The sequence below is a fragment of the Antechinus flavipes genome, chromosome 2 (genome assembly GCF_016432865.1).
Source record: "Antechinus flavipes isolate AdamAnt ecotype Samford, QLD, Australia chromosome 2, AdamAnt_v2, whole genome shotgun sequence".
NCBI lineage: Eukaryota > Metazoa > Chordata > Mammalia > Dasyuromorphia > Dasyuridae > Antechinus > Antechinus flavipes.
In genome coordinates, this window is record NC_067399.1 from 358224929 (window position 1) to 358251082 (window position 26154).

Below are 26154 nucleotides of genomic sequence, written 5' to 3' on the forward strand. Positions count from 1 at the left end.
TTCAAGGGAATTAATGAAAAAAAAAATCAAATGAAGGTGGCCTAGCTGTACCAGATCTAAAATTATATTATAAAGCAGTGGTCATCAAAATTATTTGGAAGTGGCTAAGAAATAGAGAAATTGATCAATGGAACAGGTTAGGTTCACAGAACAAAATAGCTAATCAACTATATCAATCTGGTATTTGACAAACCCAAAGGCCCCAGATTTGGGGATAAGAATTCACTACTTGACAAAAACTTCTGGGTAAATTGGAAACTAGTATGACAGAGAGTAGGCATAAACCTAATACCATATTCCAAAATATTTCAAAAAAAGTTCATGATCTAGACATAAAGAATGATATTATAAACAAATTAGAACAACTTAGGACAGCTTATCTCTCAGATTTGTGGGGAGGAAAGATTTTGTGACCAAAGAACTAGAGACTATTATTGATCATAAAATAGATAATTTTGATTATATTAAGTTTAAAAGTTTTTGTTCAAACAAAACTAATGCAGACAAGATTAGAAGGGAAGCAATAAACTGGGAAAATAGGTTTACATCCAAAGGATCTGATAAAGGTCTTATTTCTAAAATACATAGAGAATTGATTCAGATTTTTAATAGTTCAAGCCATTCTCCAATTGATAAGTGGTCAAAATACATGAAAAGACAATTTTCAGATGAAAAAATTGAAACTATTTGTAGCCACTTGAAAAGGTACTCCAAATTACTATTGATCAGAGAAATGAAAATTAAGACAACTCTGAGATACCACTACATACCTGTCAGATTGGCTAAGGTAACAGGAAAAGATAATGACGAATGTTGGAGGGGATGTGAGAAAACTGGGACACTGATACATTAGCGGTGGAACTGTGAATGTATCCAACCATTTGGAGCGCAGTTTGGAAGTATGCTCAAAAAGTTATCAAACTTTGGGTACTCTCTGACCCAGCAGTATTTCTACTGGGATTATATCCCAAAGAGGCATTTAACAAGGAAAAGGGACCTCTATGTGCAAAAATGTTTGTGGCAGCCCTCTTTAGAGTGGCAAGATACTGGAAACTTAGTGGATGCCCATCAATTGGAGAATGGCTGAATAAATTATGGTGTATGAATTCTATGGAATACTATTGTTCTGTAAGAAACGACCAGCAGGATTATTTCAGAGAGGCTTGGAGAGACCTACATGAATTGATGCTAAGTGAAATGATCAGAACAAGGACAATAAAAGACTATAAATGATCAATTCTGATGTACATGCCTCTCTTCAACATTGAGATGATTCAAGCCAGTTCCACTTGTACAGTGATGAAGAGAGCCATCTCTACCCAGAGAGCAACCATGGAAACAGCATGGAACACAACATAGCATCCTCACTCTCTCTGTTGTAATTTGCTTGCATTTTGTTTTCTTTCTCAAAATTTTTATTTTTCTTCCTCCTTTTGATTTTTCTTGCGCAACAAGATAACTGAATAAATATGTATACATATATTGCATCTAACAAGTATTTCAAAATATTTAACATATATTGGACTACCAGCCAGCTAGAGGAGGGGGTGGGGAGGAGTGGAAAATTTGGAACAAAATGTTATGCAAAGGTCAAAGTTGGAAAAATTACCCATGCATTTGCTTTGTAATAAAAAGCTTTAATAAAAAACAAAAACTAAAAAACAAATATGTTGGAATTTTTACAAATTTTTAAGTCATGAGAGTTGATAGAGACAACAATTATCTAATTTAGCATGGTTCAGTATCATTGATCTGATCTTACAAGAAGATGTTTTGGGTCAGAACCTGAAGCAAGATACTAAGTAGAACTAATTGATACAATGCTTGTGTTCACACCTTTACTCATTGGAGTTCACATGTTTGGGAGATTTCAGGATTTAGTATGAGATATCTGACTTCACATCTCCCTTGAAACTCTTAGTGACAGAGAGCACTATGGGAGAAAATGCATAATCCCACTCTCTGATATATAAGAAGAAAAGAGACCCAGTTAAGAGAGTTCAGCTGAATTTAGATTGAGAGAGGAGCATCAAGTGAATTTCAGCCAGAATCCCTCTCTCGGAGGCAAGAAAGATTCATTACAACCTCCACCTGGCTGGCCAGAGGCTGAAGGACAAACCTTTGGATTTGGAGACATTCAGAGGGAGCTCTTGGAACCAAGCAGAAAGATAGGCCACTAAAAAAAAGTAACCGGGCTATTTTGGAAGGAGAAAATAAACATTTGCATTTTATCAGCTGGCTGCATTTTGGAGTGATTATTACTTTCATCTGCAACTAAGGCTGCCTCCAGAAAACCTCCCCGAGAAACCTGCTTGCTCCCAAAAAGAATCATATTATATTATAATTTAAAGAAGAAGAACACCATATTTTGGCACCCTGAACATGGGACTGACAGGCCCCTCAGTGGATTTCAGTGGAACAGTCTCCGATCCTGATCTCAGTGGAAAAGCCTCTGATCTGATCTCAGTGGAAAAGCCTCTGATTCTGATCCAGTGAAAAAGACTCCTTAACCCAGAAATTAGGGTGAGTGCAACAAAGAAATTTTGTTAAAAGAGTTAAAGTAAAATTTCAGCTAAGATGGGACAGATATTTAGAAAACAGCCTGTTTCTGTTCAAGGAAAATGTTTAGAGAGCATTGTCAAAGGTATGGAAAGCCAAGGTTTGATTATAATTTTGGAGCAGATCACTGAACTTTTAGAAACTGTTAAGTACATATGTCCTTGATTCTCTACAGAAAAAGAATTGGATTTAGACAAGTGGAAATTAATAAGAGAAAAACTGGGTGAATACTACTGATCAAATTCAAACTGAATGCAGTGGACATTAGAAAGAGAGGATCTTTTTTATAATAGAAATGGACCTGACTCAATTTCCAAAGACATAATTAATACATAAAATTTAATATAACTCACTATAAGAAGTTATTTAAGTGTTAGAATGAAGAAAAAGAAAGCACAGAGGGAGAAATGCCAACTTTACTAGGTGAAAAGGAGGAGGAATCAGATAACAATGGAGTTAAGTACAATTCTAAGTATGATACTTCACAGCAGGATTATTCCTCATCCTCATGACCCTCCCCCCTCAATTAACCCTTCATGAGTGGAGGAGAAGGGGAAGGGAGAGAGGCAGAAACACAGTCAGCTTCTTCTGTAAAACAGAATATAAAAAGATTAGAAAAAGCATTAATTAAGGCAAAAAATGAAGTAGAAGATATATCTGATTTTACAAATCCATATCCTGTGATTGAAAAGCTTGACTCTTCAAATCAAAAAGAGAGAAAATACACTCCTTTTAATTTGGGAAAAAATTAAAGATTTGAAAAAGGATTGCACTCTTTATGGGACTACATCCTCTTATGTGAAGATGTTGCTAGATAATTTGTCTTATGAAATCTTAACACCAAATGATTGGAAATCCATAGCAAGGACATGCTTAGAACCGGGACAAAATTTGTTGTGGCTTTCAGAGTTCCATGAATTATGTAAGATTCAAGCCCAATGCAATAGGCAAACAGGAGCTATTGGACAAATAGCTTTTGACCAACTAGCTGGTGAAGGTCAGTATACAGAGAGTTCAGAACAGATTTATTATCCCATAACAGTGTATGAGCAAATTTCTAAGGCTGCAATAAAAGCTTGGAGTTCTCTCCCTGAATAGAAAGGTGGAAATAAAGCTATTACAAAAATAGAGCAAGGTCCCAATGAACCTTTTGCTGATTTTGTGGAACGTTTGCAAACAGCTGTAATAAGAACCATTAGAGATAATGCTGCCACAGAAATAATGACTAGACATTTGGCTAAGGAAAATGCCAATGAGGTTTGCAAAAGAATTATATGGGAACTAGACAAAGATGCTCCTTTGGAGGAGATCATAAGATGCTGTGCCACAGTGGGCACAAATGCTTATTATACCCAAACTATGATGAATATGGAAAGACAGGGTTCTTCTTGGCAAAGGAATTCTAGAGAAACTTGTAGATGTTTTCAGTGTGGAAAAGTTAGACATTTGAGAGCTCATTGTACATATGGAGATAGAATGAGAAGACAGAGTGAGAGAATAAAACCCAAAATCCCATGTCCAAAATGTAATGGAGGCTTTCATTGGGCCTCTGAATGTAGATTGACTCAGGGAAATGAGAGGTGGGGCCCAGCTTCAGGACCCCAGGTGTGGCAAGATGGCAGATAGTAAGCTATGATCAATCAACCAAAAGGCAAACAGATGGAAGAAGGAAATTACACAATCAATCAGCCAAAATGCAATTTGAGGGAAAAGGGAATTGCAATTAGGAAAAACAGAGTAGAGACTACTGAGATATCCCCTGGAGAGGCAAAATCTGTTCCTGTCCAGCCTATGGATCCCTTGCCTCCAGGCACAGTAGGCTTGACCATTTTACCTCCTGAGGGTGCTTACAAAACAGTGGCCATCCACACACTGATGTGGGAAACTAGGGAATTTGTAGCTAATATCCCAGTCACTAACACAGGTAGACAACCTATGATTTATCAACCAGGAGAAGTAGTATCATCAGGCTTATTGTTACATACCCCTAATAGACAATCTGATGATGGTTGTCCAGATTCTGACTTCAAGCAGCAGAGTCCAGGAATATTTTGGACTGCAGCTATGATAGATGACCAACCTATGCTCACGATTTATGTGAATAGAATAACATTAAAAGGATTGGTAGACACAGGTGCAGATCAAACTGTCATTAGAGGTACCAGCTGGCCGAGTCATTGGCCAAAGATTAAGGCAGACACCTACATGTCTGGTGTAGGAGAATCAATAGAAGCAGAAGTTAGTGCTGCCCCTATGAAATGGACATTTGAAAATGAAACAGGAGTTTTACTCCTTTTGTGGTTGAAAAAATCCCCATCAATTTGTGGGGAAGAGACATTTTACAGCAGATAATATTAAAATTAAGCACTTCAGCTTTTTAGGCAGGGCGGCTGTTGAAGGCCTGCCAGCATTCTCAGCAGTTCCTATTCAGTGGAAAACATACACCAGTGTGGGTAGAACAGTGGCCCTTAACAAGAGATAAAATTCAGGCCTTAGTAGATATAGTGCAAGAGCAACTTGACCAAGGACATTTACAATCTTCTCTAAGTCCTTGGAATTCTCCAGTATTTATTATAAAAAAGAAATCTGGAAAATGGAAGATGTTGAATAATTTAAGAAAGGTACTTATTAGCCATGGCTGCAATTTTTGCACAGGGTCTCCATTAAAGATAACCAGACTATTGCATAATTGACAATGGATTTTTGAGAAGGTTTCTAAGGTTCCTCTTAAAGCATCCAAACAAAATATTTGTGCTGTATACTCTCATGATTTAACCATAAAAAGAGTAATCAGAACTCCTTTTCAGTCTACTCAGCAGAATGAATTTTATGTATCATGCTAGCTCTCACTTATTACCCAGGAGACATAAATATAATATGTGATTCAGCCTATTCAGTAGGTGTGGTACAAAGAATTGCCACAGCCCAAATAAAATTTGCAGCTTCTAACATATATTAGCTCTTTAAGGAACTTCAGGAGCAAGTGAGAAAGCATCCAAGAAAGATTTATATCTTGCATGACCACTCACATAGTGGACTTCCAGGTCCCATTTTTGATGGGAATTCAAAGGCAGATAGCCTTTTAACTATGTTAGCCAGTACGCCTTTATTTCAGGAGGCCCAGGAATCCCATTCTAAATACCATCAGGCTGCTTGAGCTTTACATTTACAATTTGGGATAACAAAAGAGTAGTAAAAGCCTGTACGGCTTTGCCTTCCTTTCCACCCTTCTATGCTCCCTCCAGGGAAGAACCCTCACAGTTTGAGACCCAATGAAATCTGACAAATGGATGTGACCCATTATAAATATTGTGGTCATCTGTCTTTTATCCACGTTGTAGTAGACACCTTTTCAGGATTCACTTTTGCAATACCAGCAGCAAAAGAGACAGCCCGAGTGGTCACTGAATTCCTTGTTCAAGCATTTGCAATTATGGGTGTGCCACAAAAAATAAAAACAGATAATGGACCTGCATATATCTCCAAACATTTTGAACACTTTTGTGCACAGTATAAGATTTTACACACCACTGGCATATCCTTTAATCTTCAAGGTCAGGCAATTGTAGAAAGAAGAAACAGAGACATTAAGACACTCCTCCAAAAACAAAAGAAAGGGGGAGCCACAGGTAACCATAGAGAACTTCCAATTTTAGTTCTCTATACCATTAATTTTTTAATCTTTGATAAAGATGCACTGGCTCCAGCAGACAGGTTTTATAACCCACCAGAAGAGCAGTGTCCAGTGCGAGCAGCTCCACTATCTTTAGATAATCGCCAGGTGATGTTGAGAGATCCAGAAAATGGTAAATAGAAGGGACCAGATAGGTTAACTGCTTGGGGAAGAGGGTTTGCTTGTATCTCTACAGGTGGAGAAGGAATCAGATGGGTGCCAATGAGCTGCATTCACCTTGTCCATCAGAGAGAAACAGAAAAAGAGAAAAACCTCAAAACAAAGGAGAAGATTTAAGAAACATCTGACACTGAAAGAGCATGGCTGACAATGAGACTGTTATAAGAACTTTAAAATCTTCAGCTTTCAGTTCCTGAAAAACCAGCAACAATCATTGGATTCCCTGAGATGAAACAGAAAAAGAGAAAAACTTCAAAACAAAGGAGATTTAAGAAACATCTGACACTGAGAGCATGGCTGACAATGAGACTGTTAAAAGAACTTTTAAAATCTTCAGGAATCATTGGATTTCCTAAGACAAGATGAGACTGTTTTAGTTCTTGAAAAACCAGCAAGAATCATTGGATTCCTTGAGATGAAAAATTGTCGATGAGATTATTACAGTACTTCAGAGCTTACAGGAACTATTGAATTCCTGGCACGTGAACTAATAGACAATAGGATTCCTTTTGGACTATTTCTAGGACTTATGGATATGTGTAAATTCTCAGGTTGATTCATATTATTTGTTACATTACTACTACTAGCCTGTGTTATATTGCTATGTGCTTATGTAAATTATGTGTAAATGCCTCCCATACTGATGGATTTATGTGTACCTGTTTCAAGAAACTCCTTCAGAAACTCACTAATCTGATTCCATTTCCTATTTCCTTTGGTGTTTTCATCTCCCTTCCTGAGATGTCAGGGAGGGTGTGACCACCTTCTTTTTATGGTGTTTTCATGCCTTTTTTGAGCAGTCAGGGAAGGTGTGATCACCTTTTTTGGGGGGTTCTCACCTTCTTGAAGAAGTCAGGGAGGTCATGACTCTATGTTCTAAAACAAAAGAAAGTGGGAGATGTTGGAATCTTTACAAATTGTTAAGTCATTAGAGTTGATAGAGACAATAATTATCTAATTTAGCATGGTTCAGTATCATTGATCTGATCTTACAAGAAGATGTTTTGGGTCAGAACCTGAAGCAAGATACTAAGTAGAACTAATTGATACAATGCTTGTGTTCACACCTTTACTCATTGGAGTTCACATGTTTGGGAGATTTCAGGGTTTAGTATGAGATATCTGACTTCACATCTCCCTTGAAACTCTTAGTGACAGAGAGCACTATGGGAGAAAACGCATAATCCCACTCTCTGATATATAAGAAGAAAAGAGACCCAGTTAAGAGAGTTCAGCTGAATTTAGATTGAGAGGGGAGCATCAAGTGAGTTTCAGCCAGAAGCCCTCTCTCGGAGGCAAGAAAGATTCATTACAACCTCCACCTGGCTGGCCAGAGGCTGAAGGCAAACCTTTGGATTTGGAGACATTCAGAGGGAGCTCTTGGAACCAAGCAGAAAGATAGGCCACTAAGAAAAAGTAACTGGGCTATTTTGGAAGGAGAAAAAGTTGCATTTTATCAGCTGGCTGCATTTTGGAGTGATTATTACTTTCAACTGCAACTAAGGCTGCCTCCAGAAAACCTCCCCGAGAAACCTGCTCCCTCCCAGAAAGAACCATTATTATATTATATTTTAAAGAAGAAGAACACCATATAAATAAATACTTTACTAAAAAAAAGAAATAATGAAAAATACAATACAACATAGATGATGTGAATTTGTGGTTTTCTAAGTCAATATGTAGCCACAGGAATTTTTATCTTCTTGAATTTGACTGCACTGGCCTAGAATACTGACAACTAAGTGTCTTTTTCAGAGTCACATAGTCAGAGTTCATGTTAAACCAGATAATCTCAATGCCAAAGCTAGTTCTCTATCCATGCTGCCGCTGCTAGTAATAAAATAGGATTATATGTCATTCTTTTCAGTCGTATCTGACTCTTTGTGATCCCATTTTCAGTTTTCTTGGCAAATGTGACATTGAAAAAACTGAGAGTCAGAGAGGTAATAATTTTCCCATACTGAAATAATGAAGGTCAAGAAGCAACATTTGAACTCAGATCTTCTTGAGAACAGGTGGTTTTTTTTTTTTGAAGCCATGTTACTTTCCATTTATCTTTGATGAATTGGACCATTTCATTGTTATTCTACTTCATGTTCTATACCTGGGAGATAATGTGGAATATTTGGTCCCAAATTCAGGAAAATGACTTCAATTCTGGGATTCTAAACAAGTAACTTCTAGGCAATTGCCGAGAAGGTACCAATTATATTGGCCAAGGGAATTTCCTCACCTGATCCTTCATAATTTCATTGGAATCCTTATTTCCATCTTATGCCTATTATTCTTTGTATCTGGTTTTGTGATATTAAGTGGGCAAGGGAGTATTTAAGGGAGAAATATCTTCCGGAGATTATTTTGGTTGTTGTGTAGAGTAAGGGGGAGGGAGGTAATCTTCTTTTTTTTCTTGACATGATCTATTTGGATATTTTTAACATCATTCATGGACCATATAAAATTTTCAATTTTAAAATTAAAACCAAAATTAAAAATTTCAATTTTTCAATTCAATGTAATCCCTTATCAAATGATTTCCCAGGTCTTATATGGCCTGCAGGTTGAATGTTCTCTACCTCTCCTGTAGAGAATAAAATGGAAGAGGGAGTAGAAAGAAACAGAACAATAGGACCTAGGACACTTTTGCATAGGAAATAGCTGAAGTCTGACTAAGGATAGAGGCCTCATAAACAAAGATAAGGGAATGAAATAAATATTGTGCATTTTGAATTAGAAAATTCCTGACTTCAAGACATAGTCTACCTCACTTCCTAGCTAAGAACACATAAAGAGAAAATGTCCTAGGACAGAGAGCCTTGGGGAATATCCATTTAAGGAATGGGAAATGGGGAATCTGTTCCAGTAGAAACAAGCCATCAGACAGATGGTAAGAAAGTCACAAGAGAGAAAAGTAGCATAAGCATGATTGGAGGAAAAACTATTGGATGAGGGTGACTGACACCCAATTGTTAATAGGTATTGATTGAGATAGTGAACCCAAGAAGCATGGATTCTTTCTGTAGCACATTTAATTGTATATGTGAAAATAGAGGTGGATGATGCTGGGTTCAGATTTGATGAAGTATCAGTTATGATAGAATGAGTGCAGATGATACTATAATAGTTGTACTTGTTAATTACAGTGTCAAGACCAATAGGGGATTAAAAAAAGGAAAAAAGTAAGGTCAGAATAGAAGAGATCAGTTCAGGGAATAGACAATAAAATATTAAAAGAATTAGATGAAATTCGTGAGGGCAAATAAGTCTAAAAAAAAAAGAGTATAGAGTAACAAATGGCAGGAAAAGAAATGATGATCATTGAGAGGTTTTACATTGAGAGAGATAAGTACTGTTGAGTGATGATGTAAGTCAAAGAAATTGGGGAGGCTAATGAAATGAGATGATAAAGTATTCTAGAGGATATGTCAGGCAAAGGATAAGGATGAAGAAGACTTTAAGATAGGCATTAAACTCCTTGAGAAAGGAGAAAGCATTTATTAAGTGCTTATTATGTGCCAGCAATTATATTATGTGCTTTCCCAAATGTTATATAATTTTATCTTAAAAAAAAAACCTATAAGAGAGTTGCTGCTATTATCTTCATTTTATGTTAAGGAAACTGAAGCAGAAGTGAAATAACTTGCCCAACATCACATTACTGACTTTAAAGTTAGATTTGAATTCAGGTCTTCCTGACTTAAGGCTCAGCACTCTATCCACTATGCTACCTCGTTGCCTCCAAAGTGGGAGAATATGTAGAAATTTGTTTGCTTAACCATGAATATATGTTAAAATTTTTTTCCCCTTTTCAATTCAAAAGAGGTGGAAAATAAAGAAGTGACTTTTTGCTAAATGAAAAAAATTAAAAGTAAAAAATTTCAGAATAGTTGTTAGCAACAACCATTTTTATAGAATTTATATGCTAAATACAATCTAGTTTAATGTCTTTATTAAATAAGTCAATTATATCTCAAAGCATTTAAAAATTTACTAATACCTTTTATTGTTGCATCATATCTGTAGCTCAAGAACCTTCCCCTACCAATTGAGTTGTCTCTTATAGTAAGTAAAAAAAATGTTTCAAAAAAAGTTCAGCAAAAAACAAAACATTAACCATATTTGTATCGACAGTATATTTAACTATATCAACTATATAAAAAAAATTGGTGGGTAAAATAATTAGGATTAAATGACTTTCCCAGGGTCACACAGCTAGGAAAGTTAAGAATCCTAGGTCAAATTTGAACTCAGGTCTTCCTTATTCCAAACCAGTGTTCTCTTCACTGAATCATCTAACTGTCTCCATATCAAATGACAATACGCAATATGCAATATTCAACATTCATAGTCCAGTATCTCTGTAGTGAAGAAGAAGGAGGTACGTTATCTTAACTCTTCTCTGGAGCAAAGCTTGTTTATTACTGTTTTATATTATTTCATTTTATTACTCATTCATTTTATATTGTTGTAATCATTCTCCATATTGCTTTTCTAGTTCTGTTTCTTTCATTTTGTATCAGTTCATATAAATATTAGAATGTTCCTCTGAATTTTTTATCTTGATTATTTTTTACAATGCCTATTTCCATTATATTTCTAGACCACAATTTATTTGACCACTCCACAAATAATTGGCTACTACTATGTTTTAAATTCTTTGCTTCCACAAAAAGTCTTGTTCTGATTATGGAACCTTTCTTTCCTGGTGACATTTTTTAAAAAGCAATGACTGAAAATGATTTTATGTTGAAGTAATGTAACTTCATTTCTTGCCAGATATATTTTTTCATTAATTTATATTTTTCCTCCTTATTTAATGTGAATTTGAGAGTAGGTTATGTAGGTAGCTATTCTCCCAATATTCTAAAGGCTTCTGTAACTTTTCTTTCTGCAGTGCAAGCTGGAATTCCATTCCTGTTCCTCTGGGAGAGGCTTTACAACCCTGTGTGAAGGACCCTGCCCATGTCTTCCAGAGCCAGAACACCCCAAGCACAAGACAGAGAAGAACAGTGAGTTTGGATCCTGGGAGGGTATTTCTTATAGAGAGATAGGTATGGGAGTTCCAGGAGCATGTCAACTTTAGTCTTCTACAGACAAAGGGGTTTAAAATTCAGATCATAGCTATCTTGGAAGGCAGGCTTTTGGGCTGAGTTCCATATTATCTTCAGGTACTATTCTACACAAGTAGAATCATATAGTTTGGCAAATTATTAATGTGTTTTGCTTGACATTTTAGCACTAAGCTGAAGGATGAGAATGAAATAAGACCTTCACAAGAGAATGGACATCAAGGAAGGTCTTTGGGTTGTGAAAGTAATATTATCCTCCTGGGCTGGGGTTTCCAACCTTTCTTTCTAACAGAAACTTCTAGCATTAACTTTAGTTTCATGAACCTGGGGCTTTTTAAAGATTACTTGTAATTTAAAGTTTCAATATATGTATCTATGACAAATTTTATTGTCTACAATTGTATCTTTTTCATCTTTGTATCCATAGCCTACTAACCATGTGTGTTTAATTTATGAAAGTAAAATGGGATTATGTTGAATGGAATCAAATTGTGGATTTTGTGAACATTTGTGGTAGATGAACTTGGCTTTAGTATTCTATTTCAGCTGTATTTTTAATCTATTCTTCTGCCACCCCTCACCAATTTAAAATCCTATCTTTCTTCCATTTTGAGTCAAAAAGTGGAGAAAGCATATTAGCTGTGGATTTAGAGGACTTGGGGATTAAAATCCTATTTCTGGCAGATGCCTGTTTAACCTTGGACAAGTTATTGTACCTCCATTATCATCCTCATCCTCCTTGTCATCATCCTCATCATCATTATCATCCTTATTTTATAATAGCTAACATTTATATAATATTTCCTATGTGCCAGGTACTGTTCTAAACACTTTATAATTATTATCTCATTTTGTCTCCACAAGAACCCTGAGAGGTTGGTGCTATTGTTATCTTCATTTTACAGATAATGAAACTGAGTTTTCTTGTCTCTAAAATGAGGGGATAGAATTAAATGATCTTATAGGTCCCTCCCATTTCTAAATTTATTGTTCTATAAAGTTTCTTTGTCCTTGACTCAGCGATATTTCTGGCCCACATCTCTCTCTGAAGCCTATTTAAATTTGGCTTCTCTTGGTCTTTGCTATTGTCTTTTTGAGAAAATTTATCTAATTCCGTTCAAATTTAGACTAGAATAAGAGAATGGAAGATGAACTTAGTCAGGATCACTATTTCAACCCTCTCATATCTGAAGTATTTGAGTAGACACTTAATCTTTTATTCTTTTTCTCAGTCACTGGTATTTCCAGATTTTATGGAAACATTTCTACAAAATTGTTCCTGACTAGATCTCCATTCCCAAGGGATAAACAAAGAAAAAAGGATAAGAATAACACTTGGAGTTAACTTCATTATTTTCCTTTCATGTTGAATTTTCTAAGGATAAAGAAATGCAGACTGGGTAAGAGTTGGATTAATAGGGGAAGAATGGAACCCTACTTGATTTAACAAGTAAATTGGAGCTGACAAGTCAAGAAGGTTTGACAAAAATAAACGTGCTACTAGTTTTCCCTAGGAAAATATCCTCCCAGGGAAATAACCCTATTTCTTTACTTGAGTTCTTTGGAAAAGAGTAAGGTATTTTTTTCTTGTGGGATTTTCAACTTAAGGGCTGGACTCTGGTACACAAATCAAATTGACAGATGATTGTCGAATCCCATTACTGACTAAAAGTTATATGTGTGAAATACATTCAAACACAAACATGAAAAGAAGCAAAGGTGAAGGGAAAAATAGCTGCTTTTTTGCTCTCAGTAACTTCTCAATGGGGAGAAAAACTCATGGACATGTTGCAAAGGCTCCTAGCAAAATGTAAATCCAGCTTTGGAGCCAGGACCTAAACTTGTTCTTTAATGTCTCTTGTATTACTAAGGTAAAGGCTAGGCACTTTGCAAACACAATTTAAAAGCAGTTTATATTAATCTTTCCCCACCCTTTCAGTCACATTCACATAATATTCAGCGATAAATTATGGTCAGAAATTAAAAATGTAAAGGAACATTTAATTTCCCATCCTTGTTATTCTAAAAGTTATGATCTTTTTTTAAAAAATAAAGTGCCTGATAATAGAATTGGCAAGTACATCAAATTTAAAAATCCTTATGCCAAGGTCCTATGCTGGGAGCTATGAGTTGACTGTGACATATGACTTATAGCATTTCCATTCATTTTATGAGTTGTGGCTTTGGAATTTAGTCTACCTTTTTGGAAAGAAAATTGGTTTAGTGACTTTAATGTTTTAATAAATGGTAAAGTGGGAGGCACTCTGCCTTCTGCATCAGAAGAGTTGGATTTGCATCTTAGATCTGCTAGCTTTATCTTTGTTAATTCTCTTCCTTGTACCTCAGATTCTTCATCTGTAAAATATGGGAATTGATATGAATGACTTAATTCTTCTCAGCAATATAATGATTCAAGACAATTCCAAAGGACTCATAATAAAAAATGGTGTACACATCCAGAGAAAGAACTGATGGAGTCTGAATACAAATAAAAGCCTAGAATTTTCACTTTACTTTTTCCCCCTTTTGGTCTATTTCTTTCTTTTTCTTTCTTTTTTTTTTTTTTTGTTCCTTCTTTCATAACAGGAAATATGTTTTACATAGTTGCTCACTTATAATCTTTATAAAATTGCTTGCCATTTTAGGAAAAAGAGGAAAAAATGGAGGGTGAAAATTTGGAACTCAAAATTTAAAAAAAAGTTTAAAATTATCTTTACATATAATTGTAAAAAAGTAAGATACAATTTTAAAAATATGGGAGTTGAATCAAATGATCTCTAAGATCCTTTCAGGTTCTAAATCTTTTTGTAACACAACTGACAAATAGAGCTCCTTGACTCTATTCCTGTGAAAGAGAGGCTGAGGAAAATCTTGATGATGTCTTAAGAGTATTTAATATGCTCTATTTTATCCCACTTCCAAGAGAAATCTTGAGTATATCTGAATTTAGGGAAGGGAAGAGAAGGGAAATTCTGGTAGTTGAGTTGGAGTTCTTATTGAAGATGGTAACATCTGTGCAACTCTACTCCCCTATTTTATCTGAGGAATTCTGATCACTTGCTAATTTTGGTATCAGAATATCTTATCTCTAATGCACCTCTCAGCTTCCAGTTTCACAGATCCATTGTCAAATTTTAGCAGTTTCCATGCTCTTGATTCATCTTAGAAAAATGTGGTATAAGGAAAACAACTATGTATTCAGAATCAGAAATGCTATATTCAGATCCTGACTTTGTCATATACTACTTGTTATGTAACCATAGGCCTCATTTTTTTCATCTGTTAAAGGGAGAGTTCAGACCAAATTCCTGTCCAGCTCCAAAACTACAATCCTAATTTGCTATGATCCTTGCCGTTTGGCCAGCCGGTAACCCACTTTGATTCTTCAGGTGATTTCATGCACTTAATCACTACTATGACTCCATGTAAATTTTATATTTAAGTCTAGTTTCTCCTTTCAAAATATTCATCTCATGTCTTTTTCATGATTCTCTTTGGGCTATGGCCCAAGCCATTTTCAGAACTGTTTACACTGTCTTTGTGTATTTATTGCAGTTTGATGATTATAAAGCTTGGTAGATGTGAAAGGCAAAGTAGGGAAAGAGGATTCAATTCATTTGTTGCCTTGGGAATTGTGGAATGGGGAACCTTAAGTTATTTGCTTAAGTGTTTAAAGATAGCTGGGTTCAAGAGAATACATCCTTTCCCCCCTTTTCCCCCAGCACCAAGTTGTATTTTTTTCCAGTTCTTGGAGAATCCAAATCTTTGTGATAATGCATCCTTAATGGGGCTTTTCCAAATCAAGCATCAGTGCTTTGGTTTCTTTCTTTCTCTTCCCTTTTCAAAGCTCATTTAGCTTTCTGAAATTTATTAAAACATAAGCAATAGCTCATTGTTCAAAACAGTATTATGTCTCTAGTAAGTGATAGCCACTAATTTCCAATTCATTTTTTCAGGATATGAATCTTTGTTCATTTGTAATTTGCACTGAAGTTTACTGTTCTTCCATCACTCTGTTATCTAATAATATGAAAGGAAGAGAGGCTAAAACAATAAAAAAAATTGAAATTATAATCAAGATGAAGCAAATGGTTGCTGATTTTCAAAGCTCCTTGGTTAAATTCTGAGAGGCCACATGGCAGAGAAGGGCTCTTCAGTGTGTGTGTGTGTGTGTGTGTGTGTGTGTGTGTGTGTGTGTGTATGTGTGTGTGTATTCATGGTACAGACCCAGCTCTGTTTCCAGGATAGAGATAGGAGAAAGTGAAGGAGGGAAGGAAGGCAAATGATTTTCTAATGTTTTTAAACACACTGCCTCTCCTATTTCTCATGAATATTTTCTCTTCCCTCTGTTGTAGTCATGTGTTTTTGCAAAAAGAGCATGAGATTTGTGCCTAGATTCAAATCCCATCACCCTGGACAATCCATTTATCAATAAGCATTTATTGAGCACCTACCACTGTAGCTAGGTACTGTGTTAAATGTTGGACAAACAAACTTAAGACTGAAACAATTCCCTGTCTTCAAGAAACTTAGAATATATTGGGAGATAGGACATGTTTACTGATGAGCAAAAATAGTAACTATAAAAAATAAATATGCTATGGTTTGGGGGGTGCAGGAGAGGGACCTTTATAATTAACAAACAAGAGATCAGGGTAAGCCTCTCATAGGAGGTGGCATCTGATCTGAAAATGTAGGGTATCTCATTTATGTGGCACCTTCTCTCCCAATATTTTGCCAGTCACTTTTTCCCAGTATTATCTCATTTGATCCTCAAAACAACCATGGGAGTAAGACACTATTCCTCTATTTTATACTTTTAGAAACTGAGGCAAATACAAAATAGTGACTTGCTAGAATTGTTCAACTGCTAAGTGTCTGAAAGAAGTTTGAACTCAAGTCTTTCTGATGCCAGTAGACAGGTCTCTATATATTGCACCATCTGCTAGCTGCCTCTGATAAGATAAGAAGAGCATTCAGAGTAATAGATAATAGTAGTAATAATAGTAACTTCCTCTCAGGGCTTTGGTTTCCTTATCAGTAAAGAGAGGTCACTGGAATAGATCACTTCTAATGTACCTTTGGATTCAATCTATTGACCTTGTTCTCTAGACCTCCCTACTGTTTGTTTCATATCTTTCTCTCCAAATCAGAAATGGCAACTAGTTGAGGCTACCATGTCAGTTCTGCATGATGGATAGGGAAGAGAACAGTTTTGTTCATCACTCCAGGAAAGAGATAATAGAGACAGATGAGTTCCTGAAATGAGAATCTGAAATAGTGATGGGCAATTGGCAGAGTGAGCATGGACGCCAGTGGCTAAGCTAAAAAGAAGAGGCTCCCTTAGTCTAGGAAAGGAAATGTAAAATATGATTGAAGTCTATAAAATCTTAAAGACAATGGGTAGGACACCTGTCAGATTGGTTAGAATGACAGGGAAAGATAATGCAGAATGTTGGAGGGGATGTGGGAAAACAGGGACACTGATACATTGTTGGTGGAATTGTGAACACATCCAGCCATTCTGGAGAGCAATTTGGAACTATGCTCAAAAAGTTATCAAACTGTGCATACCCTTTGATCCAGCAGTGTTTTTACTGGGCTTATACCCCAAAGAGATACTAGAAGGGAAAGGGACCTGTATGTGCCAAAATGTTTGTGGCAGCCCTTTTTGTAGTGGCTAGAAGTTGGAAAATGAATGGATGCCCGTGAATTGGAGAATGGTTGAGTAAATTGTGGTATATGAACGTTATGGAATATTATTGTTCTGTAAGAAATGACCAACAGGATGAATACAGAGAGGATTGGCGAGAATTACATGAACTGATGCTAAGTGAAATGAGCAGAACCAGGAGATCATTATATACCTCAACAACAATACTGTATGAGGATGTATTCTGATGGAAGTGGATTTCTTTGACAAAGAGAAGATCTAACTCAGTTTCAATTGATTAAGGATGGACAGAAGCAGCTACACTCAAAGAAAGAACATTGAAAAATGAATGTAAACTGCTTGCATTTTTGTCTTTCTTCCCAGGTTATTTTTACCTTCTGAATCCAGTTCTTCCTATGCAACAAGAGAACTGTTCGGTTCTACACACATATATTGTATCTAGAATACATTGCGAGATATTGAACTTGTATAGGACTGCTTGCCGTCTGGGGGAGGGAGTGAAGGGAGAGAGAGAAAGTCAGAACAGAAGTGAGTACAAGGGATAATGTAAAAAAATTAGCCAGGCATGGGCTCTGTCAATAAAAAGTTATTTAAAAAAAAAAAAGACAATGGGTAGGATGAACGTATGGTTATTTTTCTAATCCCAGGATACCAGGACTGCCTTTCCCCTGCCCTTGAAGCTTGAGAGAGGTCATTTTAAAATAAATGATAGGATATCCTATTTTATACAGCAGAGAAACATTTAAGAAATTCAATGCAATGGGTGCACAGGCTGAAAACAAAAATAGCTTTAAAAAGCTTTTGAATAAATTCTTAGCCGACAGATCCACAATGCCTTTGGAAAGGGCATTTATGGTGTTTGGGGGACATGATTGCAGTTTTCTGCATTGATGTGAAGAACATCAGCCAAATCTTATACCCAACTCCTATTAGATCCAGGGTTATACTGGCTGGATAGTGATTTGGAAGGGCATTTCTTATGTTCCTTCTCCTACCTCTTTTTGTAACTATATAAAGTCCAGGGACCCAATCTCTGTAGTCATTATAGGTCAATATCAAGTTTTCAGAGCCACAATTTCTTAGCTTTAGGAAATTAGAGGCAAAATGGGCTCATGTCCCCTGAAAATACTATGTTCATAATATAACCCCTGCCTTAGCAAGGCACGGCCTATTCTGGTGATCCAGGGATTGGGAACTTTGAACATGTTTATTATGAGGTAGCTAGATGGCATAGTGGACAGAAAGCTAGACATGGATCAGGAAGTCCTATGTTTGAATCCTATCTCAGGCACAGACTAGCAGCATGAGCCTGGACAAATCTTCAATTTTCTCATTTGTAAAAGAAAGATAATTACAGCTTTGCATTACAGACTTGTAAAGATCAAATCAGATAAAATATGTAAAGTGCTTTACAAATTCTAAAATGTTACTTACATTTATATGTATATATGTAGGTGTGCATATATACAGACTATCCTAATGCTAATATATGTATATATACATTATATACATTCATATCTATATAGAATAGACTAAAAGTATTAGTAAAGATCGGAGACATGCAAACTAAAAACTACACCAAGACTTTTGAGATAGGCTTTTACATGCAAATTTTCTAGAAGGGGCTGAATTTAAAAAAGTAACTTGGAAAAAACCTCACATAATATGTATATATTTATGTATACATATATTTGTGTGTATATGTGTATGTTTATTTTTCAGTCTTTTAAAAAGCAAACTACTTCAATTTAGTAATAATAACTATCATTTATATAACACTTTAATATTTCATGTAAATGACTTGCTTAGGGTCATACAACTAGTGTGTCAGAATGTAATGCTGGAGGAACTGAGCAAGACGGGGTTAGAGACCAATTTAATAGTTTATTAAATGGAGAGATACACTGGGATCAAATGTATCTTGGTCCCAGGGCTGGACAAGACTATCATCTCAAAGAATCCAGCACTAAGTATCAGAGAGCAAGCTTTTTTATAGGATAACAAGAATAATGACATAATGGGGGAGGTACCTGGATGGGAATAACCTAATGGGGGGAGGCACCTAGGATGACACAATGGAAGGAGGTACTGGAGAGGTTACTGATATTCTAATAACATCTAAAATGGATAAACCTTTATCCTGTCAAACATTAAGAAGAAAGGACTATAACCTAAAGATATAAAACCTTTATCTCATCAACCATTTAAGAGGGAATGATTATAGCCTGGGGTGATCCAAGGTTGAGACTTGGAAGGGCAAGATTAGAGATAAAAACAAGGAGCAAAGAAGTCTAGAGAAAACAAGAAGGTAAAGTTGAACTGATTCATCAAGTGGTCATTTCTCTAGAATTCCCCTTTTTCCCTCCTCTTTATTACATATTATCCCCCTATGTCCTATGAAGGAATCCTTTTTCATGCAAAGATGAACCCTGCTAGACAAGCACAAGTAATCCTATTCCATTTAATCTTCTCTAACAAATTGCCTTTTACTACTTCCACCCATTCATTTATTTTCAACCTCTCCTTGACTACTGGCTGTGTGAGGTGATTAGAAAGGTGAGAGATGGGAAAAGTCATGAAGGACTTTGAATAAAGAAAAGTCAAAGATAACTGATAGAACTAAAGTAGAAATAAAATATAACAAAATTTAAAGGGCATGGTATGGTATATTTCCTTATCCACTAAATTAAATTATTTTATTGATCTTAGTTAAAAAGAACTTTCTCTAAATGATTGTTTTAATCCTTTTGTCTTAAAAACAAATGAACTTTAGTACTTGTAAAAAGTATTTGGTCACCTGGTCTTTCCTGCCTTGTTATGTGAAATGTTTTCTCATTTTGATAATATATCCTGCCAGTTAGATTCCAAATATTCCACTCTTTACTCTCTTGAATGATTCTTTCTTTCTCTGCAGCCAATCTCTTTTATGAAAGATTTCACTTAATTGCCACAGAATGCTGTTAATTGGCTTTTAAGTGGACATGAAAAATTATAAAAATTAAATCTGTCCCTCCATGAGAAGCTGCAGCTGCTATGAGTCAATGCTATATCCTTAATAGTCTAAAATATTTTTTCTATTCGGTTTGATCACTTAAGTTATTAGACAACTAGGTGACAGATCCAGCTGGAGAATCAGATTCTCCCTGAGCTCTCCTGGGACTCAGACTGAAAAAGTCCCCAACAGATCATAAATTTAGAAAATATAACTCTCAGAGGGTAATGAGTTCAAATCTCTTATTTACAGATGAGGAATTCAAGATCAAAGGAGCATAGTGATTTCTCCAGAGTCATGTTAAGTCATAAGTAGCTGAGCCAGGATTTGCAATCAGATCTTTAAAACTTCCCTGCACTGTGGATGAGGGATAGCTGGTGACCTTATAGGGAAAAGTTCTGAAGTCAGGAGGATCTTTTATGGTTGTGAGAGGGAGGAAATATAAATATCTCATGTCTGGCCTTGTTAAGTTAATGAAAGATTCAGAATATGATTTCCAACAGGCAGTTGAGCATTTCAAGTATGGATTTTGGAATAGATATTATGAATAGATATAGACATATGAGAGACATATATAATAACATGGTCATTGAAGCTTTAGCAGTGACTGAAATTGCCAAGGGAGAGAGAGCACAGAGAAGGCAGCCACATATAGAATCTTTGGGAACAATTTTATTAAGTGATTAGAAAGAAGATGGAAAATTGGCATGGAAATAAAAAAGTTTAGAGAAGTAGATTAGAGAAGTAGGAAGAAGAGATGGAAATGACCAGAATCAAGGAAGGTGAGAAATCATGAGTCTGATAGAGTTATAACTAGGAATTGTTTCCCCTGGAAGAAATTCAATTGAACAGGGAAGGTAGTGGGGAGGACATAATCATGGCACTGAGGAATAATAATCCAATTATGGGTTGGAGAAAGGATAGTTAATCCTTATTCCTCAGAGTGTCTAGTTCATGGTAGTGAGCCATGGGTATTTTTGGTGCTTAAGAGGAGAATATTAAAGTGATTCAAAACTGCTGGGGGATAGAAATCTTGTGGGGGAAGCCTACTTCCCTTCCCAAAGTTGTCATCTTAAGGGTATTTATCCAACATTAGCTATGCTTTTGCTGACTGTTGAAGCTCTTTCCTAAATCCTCTGTCAGCAATATTACACTTCTACTTGTCTAATTATTTTGTAATCTTTGACTCCTTTCTCTCCCTTAACCCACATATCCATTTGCCCAATCTCACCATTTCTACCTACACAGCATCTCTCATTTCTCAGCCTTTGTTAGTTCACACCTTAATCACTTCTTTCTTGACCTATCACAATGCTTTTTTTTTTACTTCCCTGCTTCATATCTATTCCCCACTTCAATCTTCCACACAATTGCCAATATTATTTTTCTTAAGTAAAAATCTAACTCCAGTGATATTTTCTTGCTCCTGAGATAAAGTATAAACTCTTCTATTTGCCTTTTAGAACTGTCAGATAAATATACTCAAGATGCCAACTATAGGGAGGATAGTAATGGATTACTGCCTTTCCTACATTTTTTGTCTGGGTACACTGACCTTCTTGCTGTTCCTCATATAAGAGGATCCTTCCTCTGTCTCCATGCCTTTGCATTGGCCATCCATCACCTGGAATGCACTTCATCCTCACCTTCATGTCACAGAGTTTCTGAATTCTTTCAAGATGCAGAGTAAGCAAGATACAAAGTCTTTGATAAAATACCTTTCTCTATCTCTCTAAATGCTCTCCTTTTTCAACAATCTTACATTTAATTTAGATTTATATTTAAATCATGTATTTATTGTGCAAATATTTTTATACATACTTATATATGGACACTCCTCAAATACAGCATAAATTGGGACTTTTGTCTTTTTCTCTTTAGGGCTGAGCACAATTTCTGGAACATAGTAAATGCTTAGTAAATATTTGATGTTTAGTTGATTGATGGATTCATGGTAACATCAATCTCCCAAATACTTTTCTCTGAAAATAGAAAGAAGAATGAAATATAGTCCTTCTTTCAAATCTTTTATACCCCTTGTGGTGGTGGTGGGGGAAGCATAGATGTAAGAATTGTACAGTATTAATTGTTAAATTAACTCATAGTAATGATGCATTATGGCTCTAATCACAGCAAAAATTTTGTTCCACCAATTTTTAAAAATGTAATTCTACTAAAAGATTTAAATGTGAGGAAAAATAAAAGGATAGCATGTACATGATAGCTTCTTTCTTCTATAGGATTTAAAGTATTTAATTTTGCTCCTTTCATCCAGAGAAGCTATATATCCTTACAGGCTGGAAATTTCTGACATTATTTTAATTATAAGAAAATTTCCTTATGGGCAGAAAATAAAATCTTGTGGGATTTGACCCATCATAAGTTAAGCAACCAATAAACATCCACTTGCAATAGGTCAACTTATAAATATTTCTATGAACCCAGATCCCAGGGCTTAACAATAAACAAGAGGAGAGAGAGATAGACAGACATAGACAGAGAAACATAGAGACAGAAAGACAGATAGACAGACATAGATAGACAGAGGCAGAGGCAGAGACAGAAACACAGAAAGAGAGACATAGAGACAGAGAAACCCATTTTTGTCTAATTTTTTAAAAAAAATCTATCCAGTTTCTTTTAGCTTATCCTAATTTACAGTTTTACATTTCATATTGGTTCTAGCCACAATAAAGAAATGATTCCATTTATAGTTGGCAAGAACAGCAGATTCTGAGCCTATCTTGATTGGTTCCCCAAACTGTTTTTCTATTCTGACACACTATCAAAGTACTCTGTGACACCATTTCACTTTCCTGTTATCATTAAAATATGCAAATGTAGTGACTGGCATGCATCCATTAATGAGTTTTGTTCAAATATTTGTCTCCTTGACATCTCCCATTCTCTGCCAGAAATGGGCTTTTGGAATCTAAAATAAAAGAAAAATCTAGGACACAGGACTATGCCTTCTAGAATTGTCAGTTCATTTTTTAAGGAAAAAGAAAGGAGAGGTAGTAAAAGGGGGTTCTCTTAGCAAGAGTATATAGAAGGTGGGGTGCAGCTATAGAATAATTGATATAGTCAACATTCTTTTCTAACTTTTAAGGTTGAGGTGAGAGGGGCACCTATTATAGATAAAGCTGGATTTGAGGAAGGAGAATGGGGAGAAGGCAGAAAGAATAGAGAATAGAAAGAGATGGGAGAGAGGCAGGAGCCAGAGAGGGAGACAAATACCTAGATTTTGTTGTCATCCATATAAATGTGATAGTTCAAATTTACAAAGGTGTGGTGTTCTTCTTTAAAATATAATATAATGGTTCTCTGTGAGAGCAGGTTTCTTGGGGAGGTTTTCTGGAGGCAACCTTAGTATCAATTCAGATCAATAATCACCCCAAATGCAGCCAGGTATTAAAAGTTTAGATCTTTTATTGCTTCCTCTAAAATAGCCCAGTTAGTTTTCTTGGTGGCCTATCTCTCTGCTTGGTTCCAAGAGCTCCCTCTGAATGTCTCCAAATGCAAACATTTGTCCTTCAGCCTCCAGCCAGCACAAAGGTGAAAGTTGGAATGAATCTGACTCCACCTCCGAGAGTGGGTTTGTGGGCTTCCTCCCAGAGTGCTCCTATCCGACTCCTGGCAATGTTCCTAACTAACTAACTAACTAACTAACTAACTGAACCTCTGTCAGCTTCTTATATATGATCTCCCAAAGGTTGGCTCCTCCTTTGAGAGAATGAGATTATGGGATCTGAGAATGGGATTCTGTATTTCTGACTTGTGAATGTCCCAAAAGTGTGAACTCCAATGAGTATTTAAATACATTGTGAGCTAGAGGATTTGCTAAGTACCATGCTAAATTTGGCAACTGACATCACTTTTTAAGGATTCTAACACAAAGGAATCTATTTACAAGGGAAAGAACAGAGGGTAGCTGAGCGGAAATGAAGACCCTGGTCTAGCAGATGGGATGATAAAAGCTGGAAAACTTCAATTGCACATAGAGTAAGATTTTTCTTCATCCCTGGGAATATCATCCTGTGAAATTTACACAGAATCTGAGAGCTGGTTGATACCTCAGGAGCCATTTGATCTGGCTTATGCTCAAGAAATAGTCATCTAACTTTCATTTGAAGTCCTCCCCCAAGGGGAAATCCAATAATTCCAAATTTAATTTTTGGTTAATTCAGTTTATTAGGAAATTCTCTTTACATCATGCTGAAGCTTCCATACATTTTTCCTAGTTCTGATCTCTGGAGTTAAGCAAGGAAAAAAAACTTAAATCTCTATTCCTTATGACAACCTTCTTTTCTGTAACTGCCTTAATACATTTGAAAAAGCTCTCCTCTATGTCTTTGTAGCTCTAACCTAAAGCTTCTCACTTTGAATCATGAAATGACATATTTCCTAGTAATTTCACTGTTCTACTCAGTCTTTCTGGACTTTCTTTGCCTTTTCTAAAATGAGGTGTTCAGAATAGAACATAGTACTCTGGAAGTATCCAGCTTAGGGTATGGTATAATGGAACTTTGATGACCCTCGCTTTGTACACTGTGTCCTTATTAAGGTAGCCCAGGAACTTTGGCTCCTGTGGAACAATCCTGCTTCATATGGCTTGCATGTTCTACCTTCCTTTTTTGAAATTTGGGGTGTTAGTTATTCCTTTTCTCCTCTTGCAGAACTTCTCTTTCCCAAGACCTCTCAAAAAGCACTGATAGCAGCTCAGCTATTTTTTTCTCCCCATTCTCCCCCAAACCTAGCCCCAGTATTCTAGGATGTCATTCAGTCTAACCTTATGATATGAACTTGTTGGGGATATCTAAATGCTTCCTGATCAACCTCTACTTATATTAGCTTTCTGTTTCTTGATAATAATTCTTGTCCATCCCCCCCAAAAAAGCACTTGAGTTCTTATTGATTGATTGAAAAGAAAGGAAAAACAAAAGCTAAATAGAATTAAGTAGTCCTGCCTTTTTATTGCTGCACATTATTATCATTTTATCATGTTTTTGTAAAGTCACTAATCTTCTTTGATTCTACTCTTAGCCTCAGCTTAAAAAGCCCAACTATAAATTATTATTTATTATTTATCATTAAGTATTTATTATAGGGCTCAGATTCTATTTTTAATTTTAGTACTCCTTACACTACTGACCTTGATTGAAACGCAAACAACAGTCAGTTGTCAAATCATGCCACATCTCTTGCATCTGTTCCCTTCTCTATATAAACCCAACCACTCCTTCAGTTCAGGTCCTCATCCCTCTTGCCTAGATTGCTGGAATATTCTCCTTATTAATCAACCTGACTCAAGTTTTTGCCCACTACAATCTGTCATCTATACTTCTATCCAGTGATTTTTCTTAAGTGCAAATCTGACCATGTCAATTTCCTATTTAGCAAACTCAAGCGGCTTCCTTTTGCTTCTAAGATAAAATGCAAACTCCTCTAAGTTGTTACCCTCTAGCTAAAATACTTGTCTGAATTTTTCTCATACAGTACTACTGTCTCTTTGCCTTTACAGGATTCTTCATGATGTAGCTAAAATGGGCATGGTTGCATGGATCTATGATATCTATGACTGAAGAGACTGACTAGTGGTCACTTGAGCTGAGAAGTTCTGAGTTGCAGTAAGGCCAAACCTGATTTGATTTCTGCACTAAATCCAGCACCAATTGGTGAGCTCTTGGAAGTGGAAGGCCCAGAGAGAAGAGAGGAAAAAAGTGGTGGGTACAGAAGACTTAATCAGAGAAGATATAGTTAAGGCATAATATTCTAGAAGAAGTCTTTCCTAATGCTCATTCCACCATAACTACTTTGTATTTATGATTATTGCATATAGTCAATTCTTGTCATTCATGGTAGCTATGTTTTATCAAGTAGCTGAAAACACTGGATTAGAGAATATTGAATCATTGCACCTAGGGGAGATGCAGGTTAGGTTTCTGTGACATTCCTACTCACAGCATTTACTTAATCACTTTTTGGAATTACATCCCCTATAGATTAGCAA

The 26154-nt window shown here is 35.9% G+C and overlaps 1 protein-coding gene across 2 annotated transcripts in view; it reads left to right on the plus strand.

The window, feature by feature from the left end:
- SPOCK1 (SPARC (osteonectin), cwcv and kazal like domains proteoglycan 1) overlaps window positions 1–26154 on the plus strand; it is a 349554-nt gene that overhangs the window by 234721 nt on the left and 88679 nt on the right. For both annotated transcript variants that reach the window (XM_051978132.1, XM_051978133.1), the window contains exon 6: window positions 11304–11418. In XM_051978132.1, the coding sequence (XP_051834092.1) occupies window positions 11304–11418 (115 nt within the window). The remainder of the gene's footprint in view (window positions 1–11303; window positions 11419–26154) is intronic.